A 19,128-nucleotide genomic window follows, 5' to 3' on the forward strand; every position below is an offset into this window, starting at 1 on the left:
ATCTTTGGAGATGCTTGGACCCACTGTCCCACGCTACACAGCGTCAACAAATGCAGTGCGTTCCCCGCTCCGGGGCCGAGTATCTTATGTCATGGTAGGAGCTGTGGAATATATGACATACAGCTTCTAGTGGCAGAATTCATGGAGTCGTCTCGTTGTGTATCTCTGTCGTTTTCTTGCACAATACTTGCAGAAATCCAAGATGGGTTGGGAAGACATCGCCGCGGACAAAAAGGCGCGTATCGACAAGTCAATTCCGGATGAATGGAGGATCAACGTCAAGGATCAGGATGACTCAGTCATGGATATGCCAGCGAAGAGCGGCATCTTGTCTCCTGAAGAACTCGAAATCACCAACTCGTCTGCAGTGGACTTGGTGGCGAAACTCGCCAGTGGCCAGTTGAAATCGCTCGACGTGACTTTGGCCTTTTGTAAGCGAGCTGCCTTGGCGCATCAGTTGGTCCGTTCTGTCCTTCCCAGTCCATGGATGTCTTACCGCAATCAATCGCTTATATTGAGGATTTCACCAGCTCAACTGTGCATTGGAATTCTTCCCCGAGCTCGCCCTCACTCAAGCCAAAGAACTCGACGCCTACTATGAAAAATACAAAAAGCCCGTTGGGCCACTGCATGGTCTCCCAATATCGCTCAAAGACCAGTTCCGAATCAAAGACCTAGAAACGTCGATGGGCTACGTAGCCTGGATCGGGAAATATGACGAGGAAGATTCGGTTTTGGTGGCCTTGCTCCGCAAGGCTGGCGCAGTCTTCTACGTGAAGACCAGTGTTCCCCAGAGCTTGATGGTTTGTGAGACGGTCAACAACATCATCGGCCGAACGGTGAACCCAAGGAACAAGAACTGGTCTTGTGGAGGTAGCTCCGGCGGTGAGGGTGCTATAGTCGGATTCAGGGGTGGAATCATTGGCGTGGGAACGGATATTGGTAGGTAACCAACACTGGGGCATGGATATATGTAAGTCAAAGACCTGTGACTGACAAGCGACGGCTAGGTGGCTCTATCCGCGTGCCCTCCGCCTTCAACTTTCTGTATGGTCTTCGGCCAAGCCACGGTCGAATGCCATACGCGAAGATGGCCAACAGCATGGAAGGACAAGAGACTGTCCATAGCGTCTGTGGTCCCATCTGTCATTCCGTTCCCGGTGGGTACACTTCTCGCGACTCCAATTGACCATGATCGGCATAAACTTACATGGCGTTCACCTGAATCTAGACATGAGACTTTTCATCACCTCCGTCCTCAACGAGGAGCCCTGGAAATACGATTCCAAGGTCATTCCCTTACCATGGAGACGATCCGAAGAGGACATTATCACATCGAAATTGAAGTCTGGAGGCTTAACGCTTGGCTTCTACGACAGTGACGGCAACAAGAGTCACCAGTTCCTGTAAACATGACTAAACCACACCAAAGAAACCGGACACTAACGAATGATGTTGACTTTCAGGTCACTCCTCACCCTCCCATTCTCCGCGGCATCGAGACTGTAGTTTCCACGCTCAAGAAGAACGGCCATAAGGTCGTCCCTTGGGAGCCGTACAAGCACGATTTCGCCGTTGACCTTATCAACGGGATATACGCCTCTGATGGCGGCACAGTGAGCCAGAAATCCTCCCACCCCCAAGCAAATTCCACAAAGATTAGTACCAATATAACAACCGCGAAATAGGATGTCTTCTCCACCCTCGCCACCTCCGGCGAACCGGCGATTCCCAACTTCAAAGACCTGATCAACCCCTCGCTTCCCTCAGTCGACATCAATGAGCTCTGGTCCGTGCAACTCCAAAAATGGGCTTATCAAACTTCCTACCTCGAACAATGGCGTCTCCGCGAATCCGAAGTCGGTAAGGAAATTGACGCTTTCATCGCGCCCATCACCCCGACGGCAGCAGTGAGACACAACCAGTTCAAATACTACGGGTACGCAAGTGCAATTAACTTGTTGGATTGGACAAGTGTGGTTGTGCCGGTGACGTTTGCGGATAAGACCCTAGATAAGAAGAAAGAAGGGTATGAGGCGCTGAACGAGTTGGACGGGGCGGTCCAGGCCGAATGTAAGTGTGATGATTCTGTTATGTCGCATTTGGTTCTGTCTTCTCCACCTACTTCGCTTCTGGGCACTGGCGGAGGCTCTTGGCTCAGGTCGTTTTCCAATTCCTCCGCTGAGCCATGATTTCGTGTGTTGCGTCTAATGGCTTTTTTGTTTAGATGATCCGGAAGCATATCATGGCGCACCGGTCGCTGTTCAGATCGTTGGAAGGAGACTGACGGAAGAGAGAACAATGGCGATTGCGCAAGAGATCGGAAGGTTGTTGGGTAATGAGATCACTCCCTGACATAAGTCGTGCTACGTATACATATCTACCTACCTCTTTTTGCACTTCATGCTGGCTTCGGTGAGGAGGGTCGGTGAGTTCTTAGCACACTTGGTCAAGCTCTAGTATTTGAATTAGCTGGAAACCTTCGGTGGAAATTAATCGCAAACGCAGCCGTTCCTCAAGTGCTTTCGAAGATATATACAATAGCTGGGGAAGCACTTTAAGATCATTCCCATTTGGTTCCTCATTCCAAATCTAGCTACTTATCCTAGTTCGGGCTCCTGACCTTAATTTGGCTCTTAAAATGAATCTGGCTCTTGGTCCTGAACTAGGTCCTGAATCCTAATCCGAAACGGGTAGAGCGCTCGGGATCTCGAATAGCAAGGCAGATCACGCTAGGTTACATAGGTCCGAATAGGGATTTTATGTAGCACCGAAGGGGTCTTCGAGTATACGATTGCGACGAATCCGTCTCTAGCCTCGTCCAAAGCTTCAAGGTGAGGACAAATTTTGTCGACCTTTACTGTCCAGTAGGATGACATGTCTGCAAATTGGAATCCATTTGCCGGATCTTTCGAGAAACGTTGCTCGATAATGGCTAAGCTTTGAATTCCAGCTTCTGAAGACCCTCCTGGCCAAACGACTCTGGAAGAATGAAACCCAGGACAATGAAAGGGAAGCCATAGATTGCAGGGACCCAACGCGGTACAGGCTATATCGGATTAAGGACCCTATGCTGTGCATCAAGACCCTACGCGGTGCGTTTGTTACTGGATCAGGGACCCCATGCTGTAGAGGCTGTATTGGAGCAAGGACCCAATGCAGTGCAGGATGCGTTGGATCCGTACAAGACTGTATGTAGACCTTGCTGGCAAGAGACAGCACTAGCCTTGTGAAGCACGTGAGCGCATAGCCTAGAGCTAAAACACAAAGCCCATCCAATTTCGGGCTGCCTGGCTGCATAAACAGTCCTTTACGTGACCTTAATCCGCGGTTGAGAAGAAAAGGTGTCACTAAGCAGCACAATGCCAGCCAGATTGCAACAGACTTCCGTTGCGATAGGGTTCGGGGCAGCCTCATCCAGGAGAAGGCTAAGGCAAGGCTCAGCGCGGGAACACCGACAAAAGTTATGATACCCAGCTTCAGGTATGGATCGTCCCAGATGCCATCCGTACTGATGGCATCGAACAACTTCTGCGGTAACTTTACCTCGAGCGACACCCGGCCGTGGGCCTATGGGTTGGGGTTTCCAAAATTGGTCAAAATATCGTCCATCAACAGGAGGTTGGACCAGCGTGCGATTTGAATGAGTTGACATTTCATGTTCACCCCGAAGAGATCCTAAATTCGAATCAGACAAGAGACAAGCAAGAAAGAACGGACTTACCGTCGATGATTGGCAATAGTCCCAAAATACTAAGTACCTTGTGCTGTGACCATTCTCGTAATCCGGCTTGTTGGCTTGCAACGCGATTAGCATCTACCTGTAGCGATAATGCTTCCTTTGAGATAACGTAGAATTTCAACGTGTAGACGGCTTTAGGAGCAGAAAAGCCAAGAGCAACTATACTTATAACAATCGGCAACCAAACTTCCCAGCGGACGTGAGCTCCTAGCACTTTTAACTCATCTTGTACTGCCATGAATCTTCCATCCTAGATTTATACAGCCACGTCGTTGTACGACACAGCATGGTTGACGTTGAGTTTCCTCCCCTGCAACCAGCTTTGCCAATCTCCAGTACATTTACATGGAAACGGGTAGACGGCATCTCTATAGAAGCTGATGACTATCTTCCAACTGTCGGATTTGCTGAAACAAACGAACCAAGCAATCGTTCAGCACTTCTTTTCATCCATGGCGGAGCATGGATCAGTGGCCACCGCCAGGAATATTGCCGTCCACTTTTCGAAGAGTTCGTTACACAAGGTTTCAGAATTGTGTCGACAGACTATCGCCTTTTGCCCGAGTCCAGTTTTGTTCAGGGTCAACTAGAGGATATCCGCGTTGTTGGTGATTGGGTTCGACGAGACTTGTCAGTCAAATCGAAGCAGGACGCAGGTGTAAAGGTGCATATTGGGAAGTTTGTGGTGGCAGGTGCATTGGCAGGTGCATTATTGGCCCTTCTTACTGTGAGCTTCAAAGTTTCCCATAACATCCATGTTCTCCCTTCGTGGCTTGCCCGCTCAGTGTTGAGCCTTTGAAGCCTCAACTATGGTCTTCACCCCCCAATGCCATAATCTCAATCTATGGTCCAACGGATCTGCTGCAACTGCCACCAAAAGATCCTTTCGACGGCTTCGAAATACCTGTGCCGAATTCGCAAATGCTGAAATCTGCTACTAAGTTCGCTCATCCACCCACAAATACACCTCTAGAAGGTGACTGGTTCAATGACCGGACGAAAACCGGCATTCACATGTTTCGCATGGGGGCCACGAAAGACTTTTTACTTCATGGTCTGACGAAATCGATGCAAAGGGAAGGGCAAATCGAATATGCATTTCCCGTGGCTAGGCAGGCCACAGACAGAGAACTCCAAAGACAGTGGAATCAGTAAGCAAAAGCCTATGGATTATTAGAGTTCATTACGGCATCTAACCTTCATTTAGATCCTTTGAGTTTGTGCAACGAAATCACCTTTCCGCCGACCTAGAAGATTATGGGCTCCAAGGATAGCCTTTTCGATGTTGTACATGTAACAAAGCTCGCCGATGCGCTCGAGAAGCAGGGAATATCGCATGCGGAGCATGTGGTGGACGGCGCAGATCATGCGTTTGATATGGCCGCTCCAAGTCAAGGGAATATCCATCAAAATGTAGTGAAGCTGGTAGTAGCGTGGCTTAGACAATTTATACTAGTATAATAAAGTCAAATACTTGTGAGAACGCTAAGCTGAGATTGGTAACTATCGTGTTATGTTGCAAAGAACACTTCCCTACCAACTTAATATAGCTAAGGATTTTAGTAAATACCAGAAACCTATACCATACTCTAGGATTTCTAGTACTTAGGAAGTCTTGAGTAGATCTAACATAGTATTATAAGCTATACAAGTCCTAAGTGCTTTTAATCTACTTAATACTAAACAGTACTTTATCGTCTTACGATAATAGCACTGAGTAGTATAGCCAATTAAAAGATAATCAGGTTCCTAATTCTACAGAAGGAGTGGCGGCACCGCCATGACTCATGCGTAGCTTGCACTACTCCCTTACTCTCATTCGGCCAGTTAGCTTGCTCGAGATTTCACCGCCCAAAAGGAGCTTGCTCAGGAAGAGAAGCAACCGCCACCCTAGTATGCACATTACTCATGTAACATGCAACTAAGTAGTAGTTTATAGTAGCCAAGCCTTGGATGCGACCTTATCGTGTACGGGGGATCCTACAGTAATTGCGCATCAATTAAGTTAGAAAGAGAAAGTAGTACGAGCTTACATAACTTTATAATGTAGGTCAGGCCTCTGTTCTAGGATAGTTTTGTATTCGCTCGATCATTTTCATCTTAAGAGTTCAATACTAACTACTAAGTACAATCTTTGTAGGATAAGAACACTGAGTTATTACTAAATACACAGCCTTCAAGGTGTCCCAACAGTGTCGCCACGAGCAGTTTTCCACATCTATTCACATGATCTCGATACCGATGGCTCCCTTGCGGGGCTCGGCGTTAGTCTGGGCCATAACGCTAAGCTGTGCTTCATGCTACCTGCTCTTTGGCTATGATCAGGTAGGTAGCTTCAACATCCTGGAGGAGTACTAAGTAAGTCGTGTTAACATGTTAACGATCACATAGGGTGTCCTTGGTGGTCTGGTAACTCAGCCCAGTCTGCTCAATGCTCTGGGGAATCCATCACCTGGATTTCTAGGCACTATCGTTGCTCTTTACAATATCGGCTGCTTAGCAGGATGTATCGTCTCTGCTACATGGGGCAATATCCTCGGCCGAAAACGAAGTATACTCATCGGTTGTCTGATCATGGTCGTTGGCGCTGCTATCCAGACCTCCTCCTTTGGAGCATCACAGATGATTGTAGGCCGCCTAGTTACTGGTGTCGGCAACGGTATGGCACGGACGCACAGTCTGCGCGGCACTGAGTTAACCTAGCTAGGAATAAATACCTCGACGATTCCAGTGTATGTCGCCGAGACTTCGAAACTAAATAGACGAGGGTCTATGATTGCAATACAGCTCTCCGTCGTCATTGTGAGCTACTAAGCATCGCATTTACTTCAAATTTATACTTACTTTCCCCTTAGTTCGGAACGGTACTCGCTTACTGGCTCGATTATGCTAGCGTTCGCACGCTTAGTGGTGGTGTAAGGCTGTCACTACTCGCTCAGCATCGCATGCCTAACCGTTATCCAGATAGTGTGGCGTTTTCCAGTGGGGTTTCAAATTGTATTCGCCTTAATCACACTCGCGACGCTGCCATTTCTTCCTGATACCCCTCGGTGAGTAGCTGGTGCTATCAGACGAAAACACTAACACGGTCAGGTGGCTTTACTCCCATGGCCGAAAAGAAGAAGCTGTTGACGTCCTGGCTCGACTGATGGACACAAGTATTGACGATGCCGTTGTGCAAGATATCAAAACGCAGATGGAAGAGGCGCTGAGACTTGAGCATGACAATGGCCCAATCGCTCTGAAAACCTTGATCAACGATAGGTCTCCCGTAAAGATGACACGGCGTCTGATTCTCAGCTTTATGATCTATTTTATGCAAATGTTCACAGGCATCAACGTGATTGCATTCTATGGTAAGAGTGTCTAAATCAATACAATATATCAAACGGAAAGTAACTGATGCAATACAGTGACTATTGTTCTCGAAGTCAATGTCGGTCTATCCAGGGACACCAGCAGTCTTGTCGCCGGCTTCGTGCAGATCGCATTCTGGCTTGGTACCCTACCACCGATCTACACGCTCGACAGGTACGGCCGCCGGCGCACAATGATGTGGGGATCAGTTGCGTTGTCGCTTTCGATGATTCTCTTCACCATCGGCATCGCTCTCGACACTGTTGCGATGAATCGCCTGGCACTGGCAATGCTATTTGTCTACGAGATCTCTTTTGGTCTGTCATGGAACTCTATGCCTTGGCTTTATGCTGCAGAGATTACGCCTCTCGAGGTACGCCATATTGGCGGAGCTCTAGGTCCTTTCTCTGAATGGCTTTGGACGTTTGTAAGTGCCATCCGTGACTTCAAGCCGTGGAAATAATTACACTGGCTGAATGCTAGAGCAGGTCATTGTGATCATGACGCCTGCAGCGATCGAAAACACCGGATGGAAGATATATATCTTATTCTGCGCAATGCTTGTGCTATCCATTCCTTTTGTCTACTTCTTCCTGCCAGAGGTAGCACAATCCCGAGCGGCTTCCAAATTACGCATGTACTGACACGATGACAGACCGCCAATAAGACTTTGGAAGAGATTGACTATATATTCTTGACTGATGCCGAGAGGAATGATATAGAACTAAGTTTTGCGAGACTGGACCATGCAGGAGGTTGCTCTAAAACGGGCTCAATAGCGCCTCCCGAACACAATGAGATACCAGATACGGCGAACAAGAGTTGTGGGTAGCCAGTAGTTCTGGAGGCTTCATTTGGTACTAAGTACTGAGAGATAGAGAGATAGATAGACAGACAGACACTAAGTACTGGAGTAGTTTTAGAATGGTAAAATAGTATTTTAGCGACAGATTTTATCTAATGGATTCATCTACTTCACCACTGCACATGAGCTATGTGACTTCGTCTCTAAGTGCCTCAAATGGTGATCTGGATGCCAGATGGGTCACTAAACTCTCCATTTGACACGGAAATCTGCCCGCACTGTTTGCGGATCGTAGCTGCACCAGGACTATGGAAGTGACAGCATCAAGGGGTTACAACCCGGCAAGACACTGAATGTCAACAGTTGAGCGGGTCACATGGTGATCCCGGAGGAATTCATCACAAGCTTGATTTACCCATCTATGTACTTAGTATGTTACGCTGTCTCGGCCACGGCGCGATGACGAGAAACCACTCTGTCCAATCAAAGAACTTCAAATCACCTGGTCTCAACGTCTTCTTCCACCACCTTCCATGACGAGATTAGAATGAATGAAAAGCTGAGATTATTGACGCCGCTAGTGCAATGGCAGTGCCTGCAATCTTCCACTCGGGCCTCCAGGGTAATGACGCTCCTTTTCCACCCGAAAGATCGAAATCCTCCCATGCAGGCCACCACAGCCGGTACCAAAATTTCCACGTCTCATCGTGATAGTTTGTAGTATTTCTACCGGAAGCGTCCAGGTTCCAGTTTGAGCATCCACTACTCCAGACCATTTTCTGCAACTGATTTTGTATGTCTGTAGCGTCGCGATGCTCTGCTGCCTCCTTGACTTCTAGCACAGAGAAGGAGCCTTTGATTATGGGACGAAAGAGGCTTTTGATCACATACTCAACTTGAACTTCATTCGTATAGATGACCGAATTATGTGCTGGAAATGCATTAGGTCCGAAGATGATGCCGAAGTTGGGAAAGCCGGTAACAAAAGTCGCTTTGTAAGCTTGAGCACCGCTCGTAGATGCCCAATGCTCGTTGAGTGTAATGTTGCTTTTGCCAGTGAGCTTGATGGGTGACAGGAATTCCTGGATTTTGAAGCCAGTACTGAGGACCACGACATCGAAATTGAGATCTCTTTTGCTAGTCTTGAGCCCCTTTTCCGTGAAGGCGACGATGGGTTCTGATGTCAATTCGATCTTGGGACTATGTAAGGCTTCGAGATATCCAGGATCAAATATCCGCCGCTTACATCCCAAAGGGAATTTTGGGATCAGTATATCGTGGTACTTCTTTGGTGCAGTCTCTTCCATATAGCTAACTGCTTCTCTAGTGGCCTCGACTCTCGCCTGGACAGCGGATGGACTGGTCGAAGTATAGAGCTGATGTAAGGAGTCGGTCCTTTTCCACAACGTAAATCGATATAGTCGCATGACAAACGGCAAATGGCGGAAGAGGAACTTCTGAAGTTTACTGAATTGACTGTTCGGTCTTGCGTTGATCCATTGCGGCGACCGCTGGAATTGGACAACTTTCGCTGCATCACGAACCACATGGGGGACTAGCTGTGCAGCAGAACAGCCGTTACCTATCACCGCGACGCTCTTTCCTGCTATGCTCTCGGTATGATCCCAGCGAGCTGAATGCCAGATCTTGCCAGTGTACTGCTCGTAGTTTGGGATACTGCAGTCTTTCGGGATCGATATGGATCCCACACATGATACAAGTATCTCTGCTTCTCTTGAGAAGATATGACCGCTGCTGACGTTCCGTAGTTGCACCTGCCATAGCTGACGACTTTCATTCCATGAGGCTTCGATTACCTCTATTCCGAAGCGAATGTGTGGGCGAATTCCAAACTTAGTCGCAGTTGATTGCAAATACTCAAGAATTTCGGGTTGGTTGGCGAATCTCTGGGACCAGTTTGGATTTAGATTGAACGAAAAAGAGTAAAGATGAGAGTCGACATCACACCCAACTCCAGGATATGTGTTCAGGAACCAGGTGCCGCCCAATTCAGCCTCTCGTTCGTAGATAATGAAATTCTTGAAGCCGAGAGTGCTCCGAAGACGCGCAGCGAGAGCGATTCCTGCAACACCACTGCCGATGACAATCGCCCTGGGCTCATGTGACTTCACACTTGTGTGCATGATTTGATGCAACACAACTGTTTGATAACCCCAGTTATTGCTGGCTTCAACAATTGAAGTTTCCAGACCTTCGGTCCTTATAGCGTTGTGGTAGCCTGAGTTAATGCCAAATAGGTTTTGAGTTTTGCGAGAAGTGCAATCCCGACGTGTACTATCTAGACTATTGGGGACCAGAGATGCCTGATGTGACAGGTGACATGAGTAATTGACCCACCTTACTGCACGAGGAGCTGAGCTTGAAGACGGGATGTCTTGTCAAGTACTGGCTGACTATCCTAGTAAACTAATCGACATTACTCATGCGACCCGTGGCACTCGCCGTATTGCTGGTGCTACTTAGTAATGTATGTTCATAGAGGCAAATGTTAAGCTGCATTAGATGTTAAGCGTAGCTTAGAGCTTTCGTTTTATGATACGAGTAGCTATCGGCAAAGTGTAACGAGAAAACAAAATAGGCTGAAAATTTCGACGTTGTAAACATTTTCAGCTTTGGTTGACTGAATCTGACAAACTTGACCCCTTCCATTGCATTGCCCTGTTGGCTTAGTGACAGCTTGGCTAGACTGTGCTACTTGATGGAAAATGTGCCTCTGGATTAACGGCTTGCGACGCACGATTAGAGCCTCAGTGAGTCACAAAAGACGTTGATTTAGCAGGCTGTTGGGGAAAAATGCCGAGGCAGTATACTTCGGTAGGGCGAAGGGATGAGGCTGTGTGAGAGCGGGCTGAATGCCTCAGTATACGTAGATGAAAAGAACGTACAGGAGCCGATATCAAAGTTTTAATTCGAAGAGTCTTTAAGAGATGATTCTTCAGCCTCTAAAAAGAAAAATTATGCATTCAATTGATACAACCCGCTAAAGGGGTTAAGTCGAAGGCCTGTAGGGGGTTTGCTTTCTGCTAGTGAACCAAAATAAGTCTGCCACTAACTTTACCGTCGCGAAGCTGATTCAGTGCTTCATTTGCCTGGTCCCATGGAATCCTGGTCACCGGGACAGGTGCGAGTTTTCCTTCCTTTGCCAGTTGAGTGACATCACGAAGGTTTCGAGGTGTTCCGGTAATGTTACCCACAATTGTGACCGACTTGAATATCATATCGACCAGAGAAAGATTGATTTCACCCCCAGCCAGACCTATAGCAACCATCTTCCCACCCTTACCCAGCGCACCAATAGCAAAGTTGGCAGTCTGTTTGTTGTTGACGAAGTCTAAAACTCCGTAGATTGGACCACCCGCAACTTCTATAGCAGCTTTAGCAGGGTCCTCACCACTGCTGTCTACAACAGCACTAGCGCCGGTCTCAAGAGCTATTTCCCTCTTCTCGAGAGAAATGTCGGCACTTATTATCTTCTCATAGCCCAAAGCTCGAAGCAGAGTAATTCCGGCCAGACCTAACCCCCCTGCTCCGATAAGTAAGATTGGGTCTTGGAGACGGAGAGGCATAATCTTCTGAATTGAGCTCAGGACAGTGAGTCCAGAGCAAGCAAAGGTGCAAGCGACAGCAGGATCTAGATCACCGTAATCCACTAGATATTTCGCATGCGGAACCGTCAAGTATTGTGCATATCCTCCATCGGTTTGGACTCCACAATTTCGCTGAGCTAGACAGAGATTATCGTCCTCATCTTCACACCTCCGACACTTTTGGCAGCCAGTCCAGGGATAGACAATCCTGCTGGCCCCTAGGGACAACTGCTCCGCATTTGGTCCAAGTTTTACCACAGTCCCAATGATCTCATGCCCGAGTGCTCGTGGTAGTGTCGCACCTCGATCTTTCAAGTAAACGCGCTTGCCGCCACCCCTCTCGTAAAAGCCTTCATGGAAATGTAGATCGGAGTGGCAGACACCGCAATGAGTCACCTTGATCAGGATCTCAGTCCCTGTCGGTTCAGGGATTGGCTTCTCAATCTTTTGAAGAGGCTTGCCATGTTCAACGACAGCCCAAGCATGCTGAGTTGCCGACATGATGTTTTCGACCGTTTTGCACGCTGAGCTGGTACTTTCGTTGTCTGAGGCCAAGCCGACTCTATCAAGCAGCGCTAATATATGGTCTTTGGAGAAAGGAGAATTTTCGCACGATACCTTTGCTTCTGACGCTAGCAGATGCTGCAATCATTGTGATTTGAAAATCATTGGGGGAATTTAACCACAGCCTAAATCGTGTCTGTGCCTGGGAAAGTCCCGACAAGTGGCTCCTTACTCATGGCACTAGTGGGATTTTATCGCGCCAAAGTCTACTTGTGAACGTTTCCGTTAGCAAGGAATGCTTTGGCTCGAGATGGGAATGTGCTGCTGTGTCATTACCACATCTATCCTAAGGCCGTTAGCGAAGTAGAACCGGCAGCTGGAGCGGCAGAAAGTCAGTCACCAAGTCGATATTCCTCTCAGTATGCCATGTTCTATGGAGGTTTGAGGTATGCACTTCGCATACGCTGGACGGCCTGTCACCTGTCTGTTGGAAATTTTCAATATTAAGGGGTAGCATGACAAATGGACACTTGCGCAGGTTGATGGAGCAACAGTTCGTCCATAGCAGGTTATGAGTCATGGTTGTGTGGCCTCGCGCGGGATCAGCTAGAGCGAGTAGCGCCACACTAAGAGTTAGTGATCAGAATGGCGACAATAAGTATTTTTCTCCATACCTTGCCCGTATATGTATTTCCCGTGTGTAGGATACAAATTTCTATGGTGAACAGAAGTTATCGAATTCGATCATAGTCACGGACTACAATATCGTGAAGTTCGTAATCAATGGACGCCGTCATATAAATCATGCTGGTAGACTATAGTAATTTTGATGGTACAAAACCACCAATCTTTGTTTATGAGGCCTAGAGAAGCATGTATGTGCGTTCTACGACTGGATATCTCCACAAGTGACATGATCACCCATTATCGCCGAGTCGGTATCATCTACGGCGTACGAAGTGCTAGGAGAATTGGAGGTTAACATGACTCAGTCCAACACTTTTATCCACTACAGACAATGATTGAGTATGGACACAGCTAAGCGGTAGTCAAATTTACACAGCTACCTTGTAGTATATGGTTCGAAATTGAACGCAGTCTATCGTTCTACTGTGAAAAATCACTAATCCGCCTCTCTGTGTACTGCAATCTAACGAATTGCAACCGTAAACATCGCTCCCGCCAAAACGCAATGGGTTCCCTTGAGGCAAACCCAAATTTCGAAATTCCCAAGACGTGTGTTGCGGCAGTGGTAAAGAATGAAGGGCCAGAGTTCTATGTCGAACTTGAGCAGCTCCCAGTACCGGTCATAAGTTCGCACTGAGCCTTCCTTATCCAATCTCTGTTTGACTAACCCGAAAGAACCACATGAGGTTCTTCTTAGACTCAATGCGACTGGACTGTGCATGTCGGATGTGCACTTTATGCTGAATGACTGGACCACAATGCCGAAGATGTCTTCCTTCGGTACTAAGTGTGCTGGCCATGAAGGCGCTGGCGTGATTGTGAAAGTGGGTGAACGTGTAACGGGTTTGCGCATAGGTCAGCGAGCGGGCGTTAAGCCTTATTTGGATGTCTGTCACGTCTGTAAGCTGTGTCGAACTGGGAAGGAGGTATATTGTGCGAACGCTGTCGTGACTGGACTACATTGTGACGGTAAGCTTCCGTAGATAGCTCTATGCCAGAATTAACCCATGCTATCAGGCTCTTACAAGCAATATATAGCCGTGCCAGAACGATATACGACCATCATCCCCGAGGGTGTCAGCGATTACGTTGCTGGACCCCTCATGTGCTCCGGATCAACCGCTTATACTTCTATCAAAGAGTCGAATCTCAAGCCAGGTCAATGGGCTCTTTTCATTGGTGGAGGCTCAGGGGTCGGCATCCAAGGTGTACAACTGGCGGCTGCGATGGGTCTACGTCCGATTGTGGTCGATACTGGTGACGACAGAGGTCTACTTTCGATATCGCTGGGTGCGGAACATTTCATCGATTTCGAGAAAGTGCAAGATCCGATCAGGGCTGTCCTGGAACTCACTGAAGGGGGTGTTGATGGGGTTTTTGTTACTGGTACGTTTACTCATCTTCTAGGCAACATCACCGTGATATCTGACCAGTACTAGCGGCTGCCGCGTACCCAAAGGCCCTTGAATATTTGGGTTGCACAGTGGGCGGCGTAGTCATGTGTATTGGATTGCCCCCAACTGGGAAATTCAACGTGGATCTTGTCCCATCGTCTCTCATCTTCCGAAATTCGTGCATTAAGGGTACTCTGGTCAGTGGCCTGGCGGACGTTGATACCACGCTTGAGTTTGCAAGAAGGGGTAAGCTGAACATGGAGCCTACGGTAGTAGGTCTGTCGCAGTTCAATGATGCTGTACAGAGGTTGAAAAGAGGACAGGTTGTTGGGCGTGTCGTCGTAGATTTCAACATGCAATAATATTCCCATGTTGCTCCAAATCTAGGTCTGGAGAGAGATTTTGGTGATTACACTTAGTAGCTTGAGCTTCGTAACGACACCTGGGGAGACTATTGTTTTGTGTCGCTCTTCTAGAGTGACAAAGCTCTGGAAAATCCGCATCGAAGCATAAGATCCCATGCTCGTTACATGGTGTCCAAAATTGCTGCGCTGCCACTTTAGCGTCTGTGAGTTCCCTCGTATCAGTCGTGGTATGTCGTGTTCGACCAGCATTGAATATCCCATCGTAGGCACTAGAATGGCTCGTCTATCTCTTCGCTGGAGCCAACATAGTCGTTCGAAATTGATCAAGCAATATTGGTCGGAGCACGAGATATTTGAGTAATGTGGACATCCATTCATGACTTCAATGTGAGACAACTGTGTGATCACTTCCCATATTCAAGTTTTGATAGCATACATATGGTGAAATTTTGATGGGTGCATATAGTAGTGGGATCGACTCCAGGAAGATTGGAAGAAGAGTTGACAATCTAGTTTCTGCTAGGTAGTTAAATATCTCAAATAAGCCGGTCCAAGCCCAAAAATCGCTTGATAGCGTCGCCCTTACAGCACCTGACCTGTACCATCTGGTATACTTTGGGCTCCTCCCCTACGTAGCGCCTCGGTCCCAGCAATACCACCTCATTCACCAGCTGACTTTCCTGCCCTGGCGACTCCTTCAGAGCCGAACGTACACATCTCTCTGCGCCCCCTCAGGCTCTTCGCTCACCTGGTACACATGGAAAGCTCTTAATTTAGCTTATTTGATACTCACACTTTCTCCTCGTGAATTATACTTCCTGTCTCTCCCTGTTTGTGGTGGGTGTGTGCGATCAATTCTGATGCCAGTCTCGAGTCTTTCACCGACTGTGTGGCAAATATCAAATCGATCTCTTCCAGGCTTTTCCCTGTGGTCTCGGGACACATAAAGTAGACGAACGGCACAGCTGCTGCACAAGACAAAAGCATCCAGATCCATATTCGCCATCCAATTTTCTCAAGCGCGATACCACCTGCGAAAACGGTGATGAAAGAAAATAGCCATTCACCAAAGGCTCCGGCTGCACCTCCAATGTGGCGAAACTTCAGCGGAGCAATCTGAGAGAAAGTTAGACGTATCTAGATTAAAAGTGTAGGATACTCACCTCAGGTCCATACAGCCAGCAAACGCCAATCCAACCATATCCGAAGATAAAGTTATAGATGACAACAAATGCGACTGCTGTCCACTGCATACCAAGCGTTGGTTTAGCTTGAGAGATCATTCCGACGAATATGGCCATGCAAATAGTAAGACCAACGGCCGAGTACATGAGGATGTTTCGACGACCGAATCGCTCTATTGTAAAGGGGAGAAACACAGTCCCAGTGGCGAATAGCGTGTTCATGATAGCCGCTAGCAGCTGCGATAGAAATGGTGATAGACCAACTTGAGAGAAGATGACGGTGCTGTAATATACTGACAGATTGATTCCTGGGGGGAGGTTAGTATTGTATTCGCGGTTTATATTATATGACACGTACCCATCATTTGCTGCATTGAAAGAATGAGAAACGAAATTCGAACACGTCGACCAACCTTGAGATCGGATCTATCCCAGAAGAGATCGAGCCAGTTGAATCTATGCTCGTCCTGTTCTTCTAGCTTGATTGACGTGCGAATCGTCTCCATCATCTCCTGGACCTGCTCATGATCGATCGATAAATCGTATAAGCGAGACAAAACTTTGAGACCTTCGTCATCCCTGTTTCTCGCAAAGTACCAACGCGGAGTGTCTGGGAGTAGCAGGATCCCGGATCCTGATACCAAAGCAAAGATAGTTTGTAGGCCAATCGGAACCCTCTACAATTCAAGTCAGTATTAATCTGCTTAAAAGTGTCCGACCTACCCAGGAGACTTGATTATCCATGCGAGTGAACCCAAAGTCGACCCAGTAAGCAAAAGCACAACCTCCGACGAGCCATATACACATAGATGCAACGTCAGGACCCCGTTGCTCAGACTCTAGACACATCTCGGCCTAATTAAATGTTAGATAGAGGCTCTAGGGCGATGCCAAATCAAACTCACCAGAAAAGTTGGCGTGGTGGAAGAAATGAACCCAATACCGAGGCCGCAGATCACGCGGCCAACAATCATCTGGGAGACTGACCACGCCGCAGCTTGTAGAGCGCCTCCAATGATGACCAATCCATTCCCGAGGAGAAGACAATTTCGTCTTCCAAGTGGCATGCCAACGCAGGCGACGAACAGAGCACAGACTGCCGCCGCAAGGGTATAAGAAGAGGCAATCATGGGTATGACATACGCGCCGGTAGGATTCTGTGCGTTCCAAGGATCAGTAGCTCGTCTATGAATACTACAGACGTCCCCTTACTTTCATTGCACTAAGGAAGGGTTTCGTGTGCTGGACTCCTCCAAGGACACCTGCATCATAGCCGTATAGCGCGAATGACTGCGGCGCCAAAAAATTAGCTGTAATAATATCACTAAGGTTGGGTGCTCCATACCACATAACAGCAGTAGCTGAGAAGTCGATGGAGGGCTTGGCCCCTGATGCTCTGAAGCGATAGCATGACTGTATTCAACCTAGTGTGCAGGTATGAAGCTGTTGTGAAGATCGTGTGATGTGAAGGAAGGGAGACCCATAATATACTGGTAACCTGGCCTGTGAAGATGGTACTCTTGGAGTCCCCATACCCCAGATTCCTGTACGCTTTTACTTGTGGGGATTAAGCTAGCGAGGGGGTACGGTAGCGCAAGACTAGCTGGAAGGAATGGGCATTAGTCATGCATACCTTCTCTTCCTTTGTTTCCAAGAAACTTTACCATCGTTCGCATTACTCTGAATGTCTTGAGTCATGTTACGGCCGTATTAGAAGCATCCGATTGACTCATGCTAGCTCGCATGGCACAGCCATGAGTAGTAACTAGTAAATGTCGTCACCATTAGAGGCAACTTAAAGGGGGATGGAGAGAATCGCATACTAACCACTGAATGTGACCCCAGGTTTCGGGCGCTGTCTGTACTTTCGCTCGCTGTCGATAGAGCAATGTTCGTTGCCGTAATATCACCAACACCAAGCAGGCTGGGACACAGGTCGCTCCTCGGTGCACGACGGCGGCGTCAACTCCCTGCGCCAGCAAGATCAGTCTGTACTTACTCGGCCTCAGGTATAACTATGTTCTCCCGTCGAGTGACACCGAAATTAAAGGCCACAGCTGGTACTCGTAGCCTCGTCCGATCAACAATTGTCCCAAGATGTTTCCAAACAACTGTTGCGAAATTGGATCTGATTTCCCAACTGTCCCAGCGAAATCGCGTTACTGTCATCACAGGTATGTTTGATCGAGTTATCCTGCACAAAATCGCGTACAGGCCTAGTTGGTCTGACTCTGAAATCAGGGGGCTCTCGTGGAATCGGTCTCTTCCTCGGAGAAGCAATCGCCAGTTTGGGTGGCGATATTGCAATTCTGGACATCATTGAGCCTCAGAAGTCGCGTGACGTACTGAAATCGCGTTACAACGTCAAGGTCGAGTACTATAAGTGCGTGCTTCTTATTGTAGGGACATAGAGCACAGTTGACGCTGACGGCTGGTAGAACCGATATCACTAGCCAGTCAAATATCGAAAGCTCTTTCGATCAGGTGGTTGCAGAATTTGGTCGAGTAGATAACTGGTAATGATCTATTCGTAGTGAAAGAATGGAGAGAAATATGCTGACCTACAATAGTGTGACAGCAGCCGGCATTGCCCTGGATAAACCTTTCATCGACACCACATGGGAGGAGAGTAAAAAACTTCTTGATATCAATGTAAGTTGTCACGTCCGTCGTGTAACACTGGGTGAATGCTTACCTGAATAGCTCCTGGGAACTTATTTCACAGCCCAAGCGGCTGCCAGGCGCATGATTGATCAAAAAGTTCCCGGTTCTATCGTGACAGTCGCCTCTATCGCCGCTCATAGCGCCATACCAGGCCAACGAGTGTCCATATACGGCGCGTCAAAAGCTGCTGTGAAGCTAGTATCCAAGACTCTAGCGGTAGAGTTAGCGCCTCATGGAATTCGGGTTAATAGCATTAGTCCGGGGTTCATTTCTACAGATATGTCCAAGCAGTTTGCACACTTAACAGATCTCTTCAATCGAGTGCCACCAGTCGGTAGGATCGGCCAAAGAGAAGATCTCGCACTAGCCGTTGCTTACCTACTTAGCTCCTCTGGAGCTGCATACACAACAGGTGCTGACATTCCTGTAACAGGAGGACTTATTGGAGGGAGGATTGAAGTGTAATCGACGCAGCATGGCTATGTGAAGAGCGCGGTGAGGAGATCAGTATTGTACCTGGCCAACCTGGTCTACTTGCTTCTAGAATAGGTAGTATTGTCCCAATGTCCCTATCAAAGACTCTTGCCAATAACGGACAAGAAACTCGGGTCCCGGTCGCCCATAGGTGCTTAATTTCAATCTGTGGTGAATAGGTCTGCAGTAATCTTGCGCCACTTACTTTAACCCTGTGTCTTACCTGTCAGTCAGCCATGATCAGGTTAGACCGTCGCTCAAGATAAACTTGCGGTCCACCAAGCTCGGCACCCAAAGGCGGGGATGACTGCGGGGTTAGCGTGAAATAGGGACTAGTTTAACTA

General features: G+C 47.9%; 7 protein-coding genes across 7 annotated transcripts; 4 read left to right on the forward strand and 3 right to left on the reverse strand.

The window, feature by feature from the left end:
- Window positions 1-202: 202 nt before the first annotated feature.
- LTR84_004716 (uncharacterized protein) lies at window positions 203-2,355 on the forward strand (the record flags this gene model as incomplete). The annotated part of the gene is made up of 7 exons (XM_064848291.1): window positions 203-460; window positions 531-942; window positions 1,011-1,160; window positions 1,232-1,406; window positions 1,433-1,616; window positions 1,689-2,073; window positions 2,228-2,355. 7 exons carry the CDS (start codon window positions 203-205, stop codon window positions 2,353-2,355), a joined length of 1,692 nt encoding a protein of 563 aa, XP_064710915.1.
- A 3,628-nt stretch (window positions 2,356-5,983) lies between these two features.
- Window positions 5,984-7,562, forward strand: LTR84_004717 (uncharacterized protein; the record flags this gene model as incomplete). Its single annotated transcript, XM_064848292.1, has 7 exons — window positions 5,984-6,067; window positions 6,134-6,401; window positions 6,450-6,544; window positions 6,598-6,657; window positions 6,707-6,792; window positions 6,836-7,098; window positions 7,156-7,562. The coding sequence occupies 7 exons, from the start codon at window positions 5,984-5,986 to the stop codon at window positions 7,560-7,562; spliced, it is 1,263 nt and encodes a 420-aa protein (XP_064710916.1).
- An 884-nt stretch (window positions 7,563-8,446) lies between these two features.
- On the reverse strand, window positions 8,447-10,048 carry LTR84_004718 (uncharacterized protein; the record flags this gene model as incomplete). The annotated part of the gene is made up of 1 exon (XM_064848293.1): window positions 8,447-10,048. The coding sequence occupies one exon, from the start codon at window positions 10,046-10,048 to the stop codon at window positions 8,447-8,449; it is 1,602 nt and encodes a 533-aa protein (XP_064710917.1).
- A 900-nt stretch (window positions 10,049-10,948) lies between these two features.
- Window positions 10,949-12,013, reverse strand: LTR84_004719 (uncharacterized protein; the record flags this gene model as incomplete). The annotated part of the gene is made up of 1 exon (XM_064848294.1): window positions 10,949-12,013. The coding sequence occupies one exon, from the start codon at window positions 12,011-12,013 to the stop codon at window positions 10,949-10,951; it is 1,065 nt and encodes a 354-aa protein (XP_064710918.1).
- Window positions 12,014-13,208: 1,195 nt separating this feature from the next.
- On the forward strand, window positions 13,209-14,459 carry LTR84_004720 (uncharacterized protein; the record flags this gene model as incomplete). The annotated part of the gene is made up of 4 exons (XM_064848295.1): window positions 13,209-13,329; window positions 13,379-13,672; window positions 13,721-14,089; window positions 14,143-14,459. The coding sequence occupies 4 exons, from the start codon at window positions 13,209-13,211 to the stop codon at window positions 14,457-14,459; spliced, it is 1,101 nt and encodes a 366-aa protein (XP_064710919.1).
- Window positions 14,460-15,251: 792 nt separating this feature from the next.
- LTR84_004721 (uncharacterized protein) lies at window positions 15,252-16,996 on the reverse strand (the record flags this gene model as incomplete). Its single annotated transcript, XM_064848296.1, has 6 exons — window positions 15,252-15,578; window positions 15,626-15,954; window positions 16,005-16,323; window positions 16,370-16,501; window positions 16,552-16,803; window positions 16,859-16,996. 6 exons carry the CDS (start codon window positions 16,994-16,996, stop codon window positions 15,252-15,254), a joined length of 1,497 nt encoding a protein of 498 aa, XP_064710920.1.
- Window positions 16,997-17,663: 667 nt separating this feature from the next.
- Window positions 17,664-18,775, forward strand: LTR84_004722 (uncharacterized protein; the record flags this gene model as incomplete). The annotated part of the gene is made up of 5 exons (XM_064848297.1): window positions 17,664-17,820; window positions 17,888-18,029; window positions 18,085-18,162; window positions 18,217-18,298; window positions 18,350-18,775. 5 exons carry the CDS (start codon window positions 17,664-17,666, stop codon window positions 18,773-18,775), a joined length of 885 nt encoding a protein of 294 aa, XP_064710921.1.
- Between the last annotated feature and the right edge of the window lie 353 nt (window positions 18,776-19,128).

The sequence above is a fragment of the Exophiala bonariae genome (assembly GCF_035927105.1).
Source record: "Exophiala bonariae strain CCFEE 5792 chromosome Unknown scaffold_2, whole genome shotgun sequence".
Taxonomy (NCBI): domain Eukaryota; kingdom Fungi; phylum Ascomycota; class Eurotiomycetes; order Chaetothyriales; family Herpotrichiellaceae; genus Exophiala; species Exophiala bonariae.